The sequence below is a fragment of the Gavialis gangeticus genome, unplaced genomic scaffold, assembly GCF_001723915.1.
Source record: "Gavialis gangeticus isolate Ggan-Ray unplaced genomic scaffold, GavGan_comp1, whole genome shotgun sequence".
In the NCBI taxonomy this organism is placed as follows: Eukaryota; Metazoa; Chordata; order Crocodylia; family Gavialidae; genus Gavialis; species Gavialis gangeticus.
This window is the reverse complement of record NW_017729001.1, coordinates 501696-515918: the sequence shown is the minus strand read 5'-3', so window position 1 is coordinate 515918 and position 14223 is coordinate 501696. Positions and strand designations below refer to the sequence as shown.

At 40.2% G+C, this 14223-nt stretch overlaps 1 protein-coding gene across 1 annotated transcript in view; it reads left to right on the top strand.

Annotated features, from left to right (window-relative positions):
• FBXW8 (F-box and WD repeat domain containing 8) overlaps positions 1–14223 on the top strand; it is a gene marked incomplete at its 5' end in the record, with an annotated part of 68616 nt that overhangs the window by 26805 nt on the left and 27588 nt on the right. Inside the window, 2 exons of the mRNA XM_019506678.1 lie at positions 3630–3787; positions 12927–13123. Of these exons, the coding sequence (XP_019362223.1) occupies positions 3630–3787; positions 12927–13123 (355 nt within the window). The remainder of the gene's footprint in view (positions 1–3629; positions 3788–12926; positions 13124–14223) is intronic.

Here is a 14223-nt window from a genome sequence, read left to right as displayed (position 1 = left end):
AGAAGTGTAAGAGACAGTCAAATGTGTCACTGCCCACAACAAAAGCACATCCGAGTCCAGTCATCAGTTTGAACTGTCTGGATTGAGAAGCTTTGCTGAGTATTTTTTGGGAGTGAGGAGGGAAGAGAAACAGAGAAGTGTATAGAAAGAGATGGCTGAAAACAAGACACAGCATGGACACACATATTTTGTGACTCTGAGACATGCCAAGAGAGAGCTTTTGGACCAGGGTCTTGGCTGAAAGATGATTGGAACTACAGGCAAAGGGATTGTGTCTTGTTCTTTGATCCCTCCTGTGCTCAGGGAAACAGGACTTGGGTAAATGTTTGTAAATAAACTGTTTCCATCATCAGTTTCTTCTAACTGGAGCAGTCTGCATGTCCTAGAATTTCGGCGAGCAGTCTGGGTCAAAAGAGGTACAGCTGTATGTATTTGTTACCGAATTTGACCAATGAGAACAGTGGGCAGAAAATAGAAAACAGCTGAATGCTGCCCATATAATAGAAAATAGCATCTCTTTATTGTTCTATTATAAATCAACTAGAATTTTTTTCCCTAGCATAAAAGTGCACGTATCATCTTTGTCACCTTTGTTGGCAGTCTCAACAAACAACCAGACAATGGGTTTAGAATTACTACACCTGGTCTCTGATAAAGGACTTGATTATATAGGTCAGTTCAGCTTCAATCATCAAAACTACATTTGCTCAAGAAACCTTAAAAAGTATTTGAAGTTTGTCCAAAAGGGCCCACAAGAACATTTATTACAGGGGTGCCAGTGTTCATGCAGGACTGCACTCTGGCCAGGGTGATCCCTTCCAATTCTGTCATTCTGTTGAAGGTGGCATGCTTTAATGGGGTTTGTTATAATAAATGTATCATTTGGGAGCCTGTTGTACACTGTGCACCACATTCTTCTGCCATTTGCCTTGCTGTAAAAAGAAATTGTTTAAATAGAAAGGAAGAATTCCTGTTCCTTTAAAATTTTTGAAAGAACTATGGGTTTTACAGACTGAGGGAGTGCTACCTTTTACAGTAGCATTAAAAGAATGCTATAGTTTTAAAAACTCCTTTGGACACTAAAATCTATGTAATTTTACAGTTAAGGATCCAATACCAATCAGCCCTTTGCTTTTTGTTATGTGTGGTGGCATGTTCTGAGCTTTGGAGCATTCCCTTTGCATGTTCTGTAGTGAAGGTAGGCAGAGCTTGCAAAAATACCAGATTCTTTCTCTCCTGATATTTTCACTTAAGCCTTTTAACTCCCATCCCAACCCTCATGGTTGTTTTTTATACTCCCCAGTCTGAATAAGTGCCAACAAATATGCTTATGTGTAATGGTATATACTGTTGCTTTTTCCTTCTGCTCATGCTGGGGGTGAATTTGTTTCTCTTAAAGCCTTAATTTCCTGAGTAAATGTGATTCTAGGACAATCTCTGGTTCCTGTTAAAAGAGGAAAAACAAGATTTTTTTTGTCCTTGTGGCTGAGGAGATGAGCATGAAACTATGAACCCTACCTGTGCAGGCACGAGAAGGGGAATGAAAAGCAACTCAGAAATAATGACTCCCAAAATGTCATGGTTGCAGGGGGAGAGGGGGAATTCAACTTGTGGCATGTTCAGGGGTGACAGCAGAGCTGTGCAAATTATTGTTTTTAGTGGTTTTGTGACAAAGCTGAAAAAACAAAAGAAAAAAATTATTTTGAGTCAATCTGGAATAAAAACAGTTCATTTTTAGATGAACTGAAAACAGCCCATTGGATTAAATGAAACATATTGTTACATATGAAATAAAATGAATTAAAATGTTCTGTTTTGTTTTGGGCATTTTCAACTTGTTTTTAATAAATGCACTGGAAATTTGGAAATGAAGAGCTAGAGTCACAGGATTTGGATGTTTTTTCACAGAACTGAGGAGGAAAAGGGTGCCCCTCCATAACCACCAGTGTGTATCAAACAGCACTCGGGCAGAATACCAAAGTTCATGTCCCTTTTTTCTGTGATCCACAGCACAAATTATTCCCTGACCACCAAACTCTATGGTTCTTTCTTGATGTTTCAGGCCCAATAAATATTTGTTGAGCAGTTTGAACAGGAGAGATTTAGGAATTTACCCTCCAAAGTACTTTATGGTTCAGAAGCAAGGGTATTCTCTGATGGGGGAGCAAATTCAAGGTCTCTGGGCTTCTAGTCAAGCGCCTGAACCATAAGCCCGTCCTTTATCGTAGGACTGTCTAACTGACAGCCTGTGGAGTTAATTTGTAGCCCTCCCTCCAAGCTCCCCCAGTACTTTGACGAGCATTGGCTGGGGTCTGCATTCTACTCTTATCCTTCCACTTCCTGCCTCTGCCCCAAGAGGTGACTCGGAGCTGCACAGTTTAGCATGAGAGTCTATAACCAGGAAGCTCAGGGTGAGGCCAGGGTGCCTGCATGTGTAGAGGTGCCCATCCGAAGTACAGCCTGGGGGACCTCTAGCTCATAATAGTGCTGCCTGTGCAGCCCTTGCTGGTGCAGTCCATAGGGTGTGTGGCCTTGGGTAGTTTTTCATTTGTAAAATCCTATCTGGATCTGTGCTATAATGGGAAAAGAAATAGATGCTGTTTTACAGCTTTCAGAGTTGCAGACCTCCTGTGACCATATTAAATGCCTAAGTATGCCATTCATATGTTCTTTCCACCTCAAATTGATAGTGCTCTTTGACCAGTAGTAGAGGGAGCTGATACGTAGGATAAGTCATTTTATGTTCTTTCTGCACACTTGTTTCATCTCCATTCTGCTTGTATACATGCACACACATACTTACTTTTATGTGAAAAAGTTGGCCAGTAACCCTAAATACATTAGGAGGCATCCAATACTCTTCCCAACTCTTTCCCCCACCCCCTTTTTTTGGTTCTGTGGTTAGTGCCTTTAAAACATGCTGTCTGAAATCAGGTGTGGCTAGTGTAGTTTGCATTTTGTTGCTTTGTCAAATGAAAATAAAACCAGAAATGACATGTCTCGTTGAGAGAGCGTTCCATGAGAAGTTAGCATTGCTTGGATTCTGAAAGCAGGACTGAATTATATGAGCAAAGCAATTAGTCTTCAGGAGCTTAGTCAAATTTTCATGGATAAGGAACGTGCATTAATTCTCAATATAGTGTAAAAACCTACTGCCAGTAAACTTTCATTTATTGTACTTCCAAAGAGAGGAATTTTAAGGCAAAAGGTTAATAAACTACAGTCTAGGTTTTCTTACGTTATAGCCACTACTACTTATATTATTTCCCTGTACCCTACTCTCCTTGCATCATTTCTAGAAAGTTAACGTATGTGGTTGGTATCATTTTATAACTACAATAATAAGAATTACTGTAAAAGGCTTATTTCTTGGCTGTTTCCTTTAATGTGCCGGATTCTGTACTCAACAGTGTAAATCAGGAATAACTTTACTGAAGTTGGTGGAATTATGTTGATATAAATCCAGCGTAAATAAAAGGAGAATTAGAGATACCTTTCTATGTTGTAGTGCCATAGATCTAAGCCTAATGAAATCCACTGAGTGGTGTTTAATTCTCTTCTCATTTCTTTCCTCCCCACTGAATCTTCTCAAAAATATTTTTGGAATCAATAGCATCCTTCTCTTCCAGATATACATCAGGGGATGTGAGGTTGTGGGACACTCGCACCTGGGACTACACAGCCCCCATCCTGGAATCAATGCATGGCGCTGCTGAACCTGGACCACAGCCATATGTCTCCTTTGTGAGGATAAACAGCTCTCTGGCTGTAGCAGCTTATGAGGATGGTAAGTAACCATAACTCTCCTCCCTATTTAAAAAAAAAGGCTTTACAAAAATGAAGCAGCTGTGCTCAGCTTTTTGTGTGTCTATAATCCTGTATACACACACACACACTTGCTTTTATGTGAAAAAGTTGGCCAATAACCCTAAATGCATTAGGAGGCATTGGAACATAGCACCCATTAAAACTGATGTTTAATTCCTATTGGAACTGCTGCACAAGGTTTGAGTGCCAGCCTGTGGACCAGCCAAGCCATCTTAAGCAAATAACTTGTTTGCTATAAAAATATTAAATATTCTTCCTTCAGCCTGATTTTTCTTAGGGTGCCCTGAGGCAAGTTTATGATAAGCTTGCAAAGCTTGGTTAACAAAACCTAGATTCTCCCTTCTGGTTCCTTGCATAAAGTATACATAGGGTATATACACAGAACTTTTTCTTTAATGTTGCTTTAATTTGTAGTGCTTAGGGGTTACAGTACATTATTAACAAAGAAAGCCTTCTTTTTGTAAGCAACACATATTGTTTTTGTCATGTATCCTTACTGATAGAAATACCATATTTTCTTACACACTACGTGTCTCTGAATATAATACAAAGCTTATTTCTGAAAGGCACAATGACAAAGAAAAGATTTTTCCAGAGTTATGGTCACATAGAGTGGGGACAGGCCCTAATGTTCAACTGAGTCACCCTTTCTCTCCTGCTTAACTAGAGCTGAAACCCTAGCTGTTGCTGAAGGCTTGTCTCCAAGGGCGGATCTCTGATTTTGAAAAGATCTAAGACAGGGGTTCTCAACCTTTTTCTTCCTGGGGCCCCCCACCGCATGCTATAAACACTCCATGGCCCACCTATGCCACAACTGCCCAGCTCCCCAGTCTTGCCCCCGTGACCCCAGGTGCAGTGGGTAGGGCTTGGCAGCAGAGAGCCCTGGGGCCCCACTCACCTGAGTAGTAGCAATGTGGAGCCTCTCCCACCTGCAGTGCCACCCTCAAGATGGATCCTGTGGGGCCAGGCAGGGCAGGCCTGTCCCCACCCCTTCCTTGGGACTCATGTTAACCCTGGGGCACTAAGGCAGCTCCTCCCCATGCCAGGTCAAGCCAGGCGGACCCCCTGAAACCTGCCCATGGCCCCCCAGGAGGCCTTAGACCCCTGGTTGATAACCGTCAAGCTAAAGAGTCTCCAAGGCTCTGAAATTGGAGGAGACAGATCAGAAGCAGCTAACAGCCAGCAAAAGCACCCTAAGGAAGCCTAGCTTGATTAGTGGAACTTCAAGACCGTTAAAAAGGGGAGACAATTGTTAACACCGCTGGGGTAAAGAACAATGAGCCCTTAAGTCAATTGACTCCCTCAGCTACCTGAATAATAATGCAACAGCTGTTGCACTGTGGAGCAGAAATCAAAGCAGGATGCTTCTATCCTAGTCAGAAAACCAACTTCCTGACTTAATATATGCACCCCAATTTTGGGGGACTTAGTAGGGGGAAGGGAGAAAAAGTGCATGTTGCATGTGGGAAAATATGGTAAAAATTGTTTAGCATGCAAGTGAAAAGGTATAACATTTAGGCTATACCAGAGATAATACAGAATCAAGAGGCAAAGAATGACTAGAACAAGGAGATGGGGTGACAGTTATTAAAAAGGAGAGGCTTGGATAGAGTAAATTTATGTAGTTAGGATTCTATTGTGTCCCAAGCAAAACTAAATCCTATTCATATCCTCCAATACATAATTTTTGTGTTTTGATAGTAAGAAGTCCTTTTCTTTTTATCTGTTTAAATCAAAACTTGTTAATATTCCAGAACTACTGTATTGGTGCTGATTATGATGCAATGTAATATTATCAGGTAGCAGAAAAGAAAATACACTATAGCAGTCAAACATATCAGAGATTCAGATCCATAAATATTAAAATAACATGATCAAAAACAACCAATCTCTACAAAAGAAACAAAGTATTCTGATTATAGAGGGGTTGTTTTTCAATATAAACTGTGCTACAGTTGTTTGCTGTCACTGGAGATCATTAATGCAAAGTTTCCTCATTACATCCATTTTTTTTATTAATCTATATAAATTGACCCTGGTTATCAGAGTCATAGATTATTTCAGTACACAATGCTAGTTTTGGCTTTGGCTTTCTAAATTTAGCAGGCAACAAAGAGCAAAGCTCTCTGCTTTTATATTAATTTGTCTTGTAGTCTTTCTCTGACAACAGCTTTAATAAACTGTTTTTTCAGGGTCCTTGTTTTGAACTGTATGTTGTAATCTAAGTGTAACAAACTGATTTTAATAAACTGATCTGTTTTAACTTTACTGGGTAGATTATTTAAAGGGCTTTGTGACATGACAGTGATTATCCTCATGTAAGAGCTTTGGTCAGAACAGATCTAATTTTCCTACAAATAGGGATTTTTTATTGCTTTGCAAATGTTTTCCAGCATTGTAGTTGCAAAGTATATATTTACAGTTTGGTGGAGAAAATAGTTTTAATCTAAGTGCCAAAAACTTTACAACTTTGCATGCTCTTTATCTGTTGTACTTTTACAGCTCCCTTTCTCCTTTGTTTTGTAAGTTTGACTAATACAGAGAAACCATCTGCTCATGTTGGAGGTGGTGCTGTCAGGCAAAGAGTCTAGACTTCTCTGCTGAATCCCTGGCTAGCAGACTCATTGAGATAACATCAGTTTCTCCCAGTTCAACAGAGCTCAAGCAGCGATGTTCTTGGCATCTGATCACACAGAAGAACAAGCAGGCAGAATTTCCTCATTCAGTGCCTGCCTATAGTACTGTTTTAGCAGTTCAGTAGTAGCAAACACTTAAGGCATAAGAAATATAGCAAACAAAAGGGTATCTTGTAGGATGGCTGTTCAAAAGTGAACCCTGGCTAAATGATGTCACTCAGAAACAACTGAATTGAGAATCTAGGTGAATGGTCCCATGGGTGACAGCTTCAGACAGGCAGATGTAGGGAGAGGGAGATAAAAAAATTGTATTGGGATAAAGTATAAGTTCCCTCCTCCCCTCTGGGTGCCCAGTAGGAACACTGCATGTACACCTGGGGCAGCAAGATTTGGCAACTTGATCCACAGTTGTGATTTTTGAATTCCGACCCACTGGCCTCATATTTCTTCTGCCTTGTTTCCTATTGTCAGCATTGGCAGGTCTCCAGTTTGATTTTACCACTAATTGTGTTGCACGTTACCGTACTGAAATGAATCAAATCAAAATGCTTTTCCTGGAGCATTAGATAAAGCAGGCTAGGGTTCTGGGTAATGAGCAGATGCTGCTAATGCAGGGACAGTAGAGGCCTTGCCAGGACTCCATCTGCTCCATGCTTGCCTGCCTTTGGCTGTGAGCCACAGCTTTTGGGGAACAGCAGTCTACTTTAACCACCCCCCCTCCAGATTCTCATTGCTTGACTTGAAAACTCTGTGGTTTACAATGAGAACATACTTTTTTGAAGACTTGAGCTCCCATGTGTGTCTGTGCGTGTTGGAGGGAAATGATATTGTCCCCATTTATGTTAATATTTTGAAACCTCAACAGGAGTAGCTACTTGCCATAGGTTGACGACTTGACGTGGAACAAATGAAAGTGACTTCTGCACCAAGGAGAATGCCTTGCCTGTATGCATGCTCCATTTTCAGTTCCTCTTGTTAGACTAAAAGCCTAGTCTACTGTTTCAGCAGACAAGATGGGGAATGAGAGGCTCTGGGAGCTGTTTGTGGGTGATGTCCACTGATGTTGAAACTGCTGTACTGTGTTTACAGTATCAGAAATGGAGGCTTCTGATGAAGATAAATATCTGTAGTACACTTCCCAGTGCCAAAATATGCCACAACATTGCCTTTGCACCAGAGTTTGGCTTACATGTACTTAAATGGTACCTGTGAAAGGCTATGTCTACATTGCAGGCTGCATTGTAATATAGATTGACCTGATCTAGTTGTAAACAAACTAGTTTGGGTAAATCTGTACCAGGGCTGTCCAGCTTCTGGGTGGCAGGGGCAACAGGTCCCCCAGCCACACACTGCATGTGCCAACACACAACCCAGTGCCTTGAGCCCCTGTGTACCATACAGACCCACTACTGCCATACCGTATGGGCTGCTGATGTGCCGTGTGAGACCCCAAGCCACAATCTTCCTCCAGCTTCTTCCATGTGGATATGCTGCACAGTCCTCCTGACCTTTGTGGATGCATTGAAACGTGCCACGCAGTTCTTCTGCATGCTGCACAGACACTCTGCAGCATGCCATGTGTTCCCTTCTTCTCCCAATGCTGTAGAAACATGGCACATAGCTCCTGACCCTGTGCCACATGGATGTGCTGCAACATGCCCCCTCCCCACCCCCAGCACAGTAAGCAACTTCCACTGCACTGTAATGGCATGGATGCTGCAAAGGTCCATGTGGGCTAAGCTACTCCCCCCTGCCCCCAGGGGCTGGAGCAGGCAGTGGAAGCTTTAGGGAATAGGGGGAGCCTGGGACTCTGGGGCCAGAGCAAAGTGTTAGTACCTGGACCTGGAGGCCAGGGGCCACATGCTAATCTCTCTGGCACATGCAGTCCATTGGCTACCAGTTGGACAGCCCTGATATATACTAATTCTGCCTTCCATGTAAATGTTCCTTTTGATGCACAGCACCTCTGTGTTTATGGAGAGAAGATTGTCTTACAGTACTTGAAAACAACAACAATGCACATTTGGCAAAATTTGGAGTTACTCAATATTACAGGTTTTAGTTCCTCAGTATCTAAAAACTTATATTTAGCATTGATATAGAAAGGAAAGGGTAAATGTCATCACTATTTTATAGATTCGTCAGTAAATAGCCAAGGAAAGGTGAAGTAATTCACTTAAATATGGTCTTGGGAACAGAATTCAGCTTTTATTCCTCTAGTACTTTGCCCTGTTCATGGAGCCATGCTGTTTTCTACAGGCTTGGTGACTTCAATAAACATATGTAGTAATAATTTTTTGAGAGAGCAAGCACAACAATCATGATAAAATTGACTCGGTGGCTGCTGTGGGAAGAAACAATACTTATCTCAATGTGATTTTTAAGGTTCAGTATTTTGTGACTTAGCAAGGCAAGTAGTATTTGCTATGCCCTTTGAAAACTGAGATTTCAGTGGGAATGCTATGGGAATTGTAACTTTTTAATTACATTTAACATATGCTTCTAGTCCTAGTAGGTTTCATAATATCAAACTTTGTTAGGTGCCACTGGCCTTTCAGACTAAAAGTGCTTTTTGGCAAACATCCAGAATTCAAGATAATAAGTTTTGGACTTCAAGCCAAAGCTCTTTCCAATTCATGTGTTTCATTAATAGTTTATTTCCCTATAATTTCAGGCAATATCTTCCTTGTAGATCATACAATTGCTATTTCAAATTTCACCATGAAGTTATATGATGGGGATTTTTTCCAGCTTCCTCTATTGAAAACAAAATATTTAACAATGAAGAAGTTTTATGTTAAATTGTTTTGGATCAAAGTAGGAAAGGCAGGGGTGAAACTCCCAAATAGAATTAATGGGAATAAAGAGGACAGCTACATATGTATATTCATTCTTTGGTTTTATGCTGATGTGGACCTCCTATATCATGACATTAGATTTTTTTTTTTTGTATGAATAAGTGCTAAGGTTCACATAGTGGCAGATATAATATTTTTTACCAGAGAGAAGTTTATGTGAAGCTGATTATAAAACCAGTTCTCTGCGAGATGTATCTTCAGTGCTGACTTTGTAAAGAATGGAACATACGAGGCTTGTATTGATAATGGGGAACACCTCTGACTCACTCCCCCTTGACAGAAAGACGTCCTCCATAATTGTCCAATTCTAAGTAAGCACCTCCTGCTTCCAGTCAGGGTTAGAGATGCATAGTAGAAACAGAGTAAAAGTCTTTCCCTGTCCCAAATAGTTTGCCATCTGAGACCAGTTGTAACAAGGGGATGTTAATACTAAATGTTCATCAGGCATGCTAAAGCAGTGATTGTAATGTCACACAGCAAAAAATACACTATCTTGTTCTTAACTGACTTCCCTGTTTAGACACTCCAGCTGAACACACACACGTTTTCTCAAGTCAGCCTGGAGAATAAGCATGCATTTGTTTCTAAATCAATCTGCTCTGTTGGAGCAGAGTCAGAGTTGTAGTAATGTAACTCTGGCATGTTGTAGAAGTACCATTTGTATTCTGAATTTCATGGGTTTCTGACGTTTTATGGACTTTTCCTTTTTAAAACTATTGTCTTGAAAGGCACTTGTGCTATTATGTGTATGGAATCTGAACTTCATCGTAGCAAAGTGTTTTTGTGTGAAAGTGAAGCATTAGCTACTGCTGGAAGTATGAGTGCAGATTATGCAAATCATTTATTTTATCCATTCTAGTAAATCTTATGTTTTAGTACCTTTTAGAAAATATTTCTTAAAATGTGTTTTATATGCAGATAATTTAACTAGAAATGTGACTTTTCCTTTTTCTTATCCCATCTCATGCCACAGGAATTGTTGCATTAGTTTTAAATAACAATACTTTAAAACCCAGTTTTAATGCAAAATTGCGGAACAAGCAGTCATGCAAACTGGATTGTGTTAAGTGTGGTTTCAGCAGAGATTCTGGATTCTTATCCCTTTACCTGGAGTAGCTGTTTTAACCCTTATGTCCCTCAGTGGGTTAACTACGTTGTTTTTCCCTTTTGTCTCTTCAGCCCACCTTCACTTTTCTCAGCAGTGCCCCCTCCCACTCCTTTCTATTTAGGTACCCCTGCTCTTTGCAAGTCCATTCATAGCATCTGATGAAGCAGTCTATTACCTACTTATTTTATGACTGAGTGATTTAGTCTTTCAGGTGCCACTATGCCCTGCCTTCAACATGAATAGTGTGAAGGCTGACGACACTCTGGTACGGCTGTGTGAAAGAACCTGTAGTGCTTCATAGTAATGTCCCATCAGAATTGCTGTAACTCTTACCTACTAAATGTTCCCAGTGTAATGTTTCCTGGCTGTTCACTGATGTGTGCAAGCCATGTATAAAACTCCATGCATTCTACACAATTACATGCACATATTTTAAAGTGATATTTAATTGATGTGTATTAATTCAGATCAAAGAAAACACTAATCAGCTCTTGCTCCCTACATATCTCAACATTCCCCCTCCTTATTGCTCCTACTTTTTGGCTTATTTCATAATGCCTTGTGTGAAAGAAGAACCAATTTGCAATGTAGCAGGTCTCTGATTTACTATTTCAGTTTTGTTGTTTGGAGAGCGTCAAAAGAAGAAGAGGACGAAGACCAGCTTCCCAGAGGAGCTTAGAAAATAAGTAGATTAAATCCAATAAAAAGTCTATTTCTCATAAACAGAAACTTACATTTCTGCCTTAAAAACCTCTGTTAAGGTCAATATTGGTATACGTAGTAGTTAATTTAAATTAAGTCCACAACTTAATCAGACTTCATCCTTGGTGTGCTAGTTTGGTGATGTGGACTTGCTGTTTACTACAAAGCATGCAAATCAAAAAGCCTCTTTCTTTATGTTGATATTCTTGACAAACTATAGTATCCAAAGCAAACAGCAGCTAACCCTGTCCATTTAAAATTGTTAACTTGCTTTCAGCACATGGGCACATGCGTTTGCATGTGGCATGTCCTATCATTCTTCTTTTCAAAAACCAGTTCAGCAGTTATTTACCTTTCAAACAATTAACATAATTACCATTATGCTAAGAAGTAATTTTGGAAAGTTCTGCTCTGAGCCCTTATGACTCCACCGGGACAGTTTTAGTCGGGACTTATCTTTTTGATGGAAGCCTAATTGCAGTTTTGGCTTTGTGTACACAAACAGAAGCGGCTAATTGTTTAGGCAAATAGCAGATTAATTTAAATATGCATCCCTAATAAAACAAAAGTGGTCCCCATTATGGTCCTCATTCCCTTGATGAAGAATATAAATATTCGATAGGAGTGCCATTAGACTGAGATCTTAAGGATTGTCTGCATTATTTCACAGTGGTAGCACTTTTCAGATACCAAATAATCTTTACAAAAGCAAACATAAATCAATTTAAACTCATTTAGATACCATTTCCACTATGTGCAGTTTCATTACCACATTCCTGCTTTGCCTCCTTTGGGATATGGAAGGAGCGCTTGCAAACTGGCATGGGTGCCCATCCACAGCTGCTTGTCAGAGCTTTTATGTTTCCTTTTGAAGTAGTAGCCATCATTAATCATTTCATCATTAATGGCCATGCTTAAGTAGAAGGAAGGCATCTTCAGCTATGATCCTGTCTCATGGTGAGGAATTGATGCTCTGTTTAAATTCAGTGTAGTAGCAGCTCAGGAGAGAAATTTAGTTCACTTTTTTTTGTCTAACCCACCTGTTCTATAACATGCTTGTAACTCCAGATTAATCTTCTGTGTTGAAATTCAGCCATTTGCTTTTATATGCCCCCACTTTTTAGTAGAATTCTGAAGATTTATGGAGCTAGCCAGTGCAATTGTTAGTCAGTTCTGTGTCAGTCTGTACTGGTTTTGCTTTAAAAAATGATCATCTCTACATTTCCTTTGTTCTCTAAAATACTAAGATTTGGCTTTTTGTTGCAAACGATATGTAACTTCCATGGTAACATAAGGTGGATTCACTTTATAAAGACTACTTTGCTGTTCTTTTGCACAGTCCAAAAGTATGTAAGTACCTTTTTTCAAACTTGTAAATGCAATAATTTCGAGAGGAGACCAGACAGTCACCTGGCTGGGATCATCTGACCCTCCGTTGTCTTTCCTGCTTGGTGCAGGGGGCTGGACCTGATGGTCTTCCAAGGTCCCTTCTGGCCTTACAATCGATTAAACTAATGTCACTTAATGCTTTAATCTGGGTGCTCTCTCATTTTTCTCTGTCTCTAGCTGAGGGCAAGTGTACAGCAGATAAAGGTCTTAAATAGCTAAGGGTTCCTCCTCCCACCTTAACCCAATCCTTCTAGTGAATGGTTTGCCCATCCCTGGAGCATTGAGGAACAGTCAAACTGCCTCAGTATGGATACTAGTGGTACCTAAGAGATACTAGTGGTACCTACTTTTAAGCGTGAATTTAATAGGGTAGCATGCAATCATTTTTTCTGCCTTTGTATGCAGGGACTATTAATGTTTGGAGCCTGATGATAGGGCGTGAGCCTATCCATCGTTACCAGCACAATCAAAGGTTACAGGCTTTGGCCCTTAGCTTGGAAGGAGCAGCCATAGCTTCTGCATCTGGTTTCCAGGTCAAGGTGGAAAGCTCTGATGACAGGGGATACTGGCAAACCACTGCAGAGTTTGAAATCCAGAAATTGGTAAGTCCTCAGATGGTCAGCTTTGCTCCAAGAGATCTGAGTTTCCTAATTATTTTAGATCATGGCCAAGAGCTATCTAACGAAGACCTTACAGAAATGTTGCACAAGTTCGCTAACAACAATATCAGCTTGCAGTTGAAGGGTTATAGCTATTTAGTGATTAATTATTTCTGGATTGAAGAGCTAAGACAAAATCCTGGCCTAAACCACAAGTGAAAATGAAGCTGAGTCCATATGGTGCAGTTTTGTTGTTCGTAATTATTTTTTGTCAACACTAAACTATACTGGCTCATATTGTAAACCAAAGTTTTCTCACGTAGAATTGGACCTATAACTTGAAGTCTCATTTCAGCTGAATGTTAGCTGATTAATTGTGTGGCAGGATGTCACAAGCTAGCTACTGCTGTCACTTGTGAAGGTGTAGCTAGGTGCACAGCTTCTTTAGATTGCACCTTCTGTCTTTGGAGTTCTGAGGCTATTTGATTTTAAAAAATCCTCCTAAGTTATGGGCCAAGTCTTTTAAGTGATGGGAGTGAGCAAATGAGCGTAGTGACATGTAAATTTTGTGGGATTTTTTTGATCCAGTGGAAGAAATTAACTCTAGCTAATGGATGGAAAATACTGATTAAACAAGTCCTGATACTTCTTAGTCTGCATTGGAATAATTAAAAATGGAATGAAAAAATCCAACAATTGAGACACAGGTTTCTTGGTAAAAATATTAAAACAAGAAAGATATAATTCCACTGGAACCAGATCTCTCTTCAGTATTCTTCCTCATTGTTCTGTATAAAATACCAATTTGGGATATTTCAGAGAAACACTTAAGACACTAATTAAGAACCAGGACATGCAATTTTCTACCTCAGGAGTTCTCAGCCCATTCTATACTGGAATCCTTCAGCAATCCCTTTCCCATTTAGCAAACTGGAAAGAGCAGAGTGGTCATGAGTTCCTATCGTGTTTATGACCCTACAGTTTGAGAATCCTGACCTATTAGCTCTGTCAGGCCTTCAGTCAGTGCAGATGTAGTTAGGGATCTTCTGGAAGGGCTAGACATTTTTAAATCTGCAGCTCCAGATGCTCTCCACCCAAGGGTG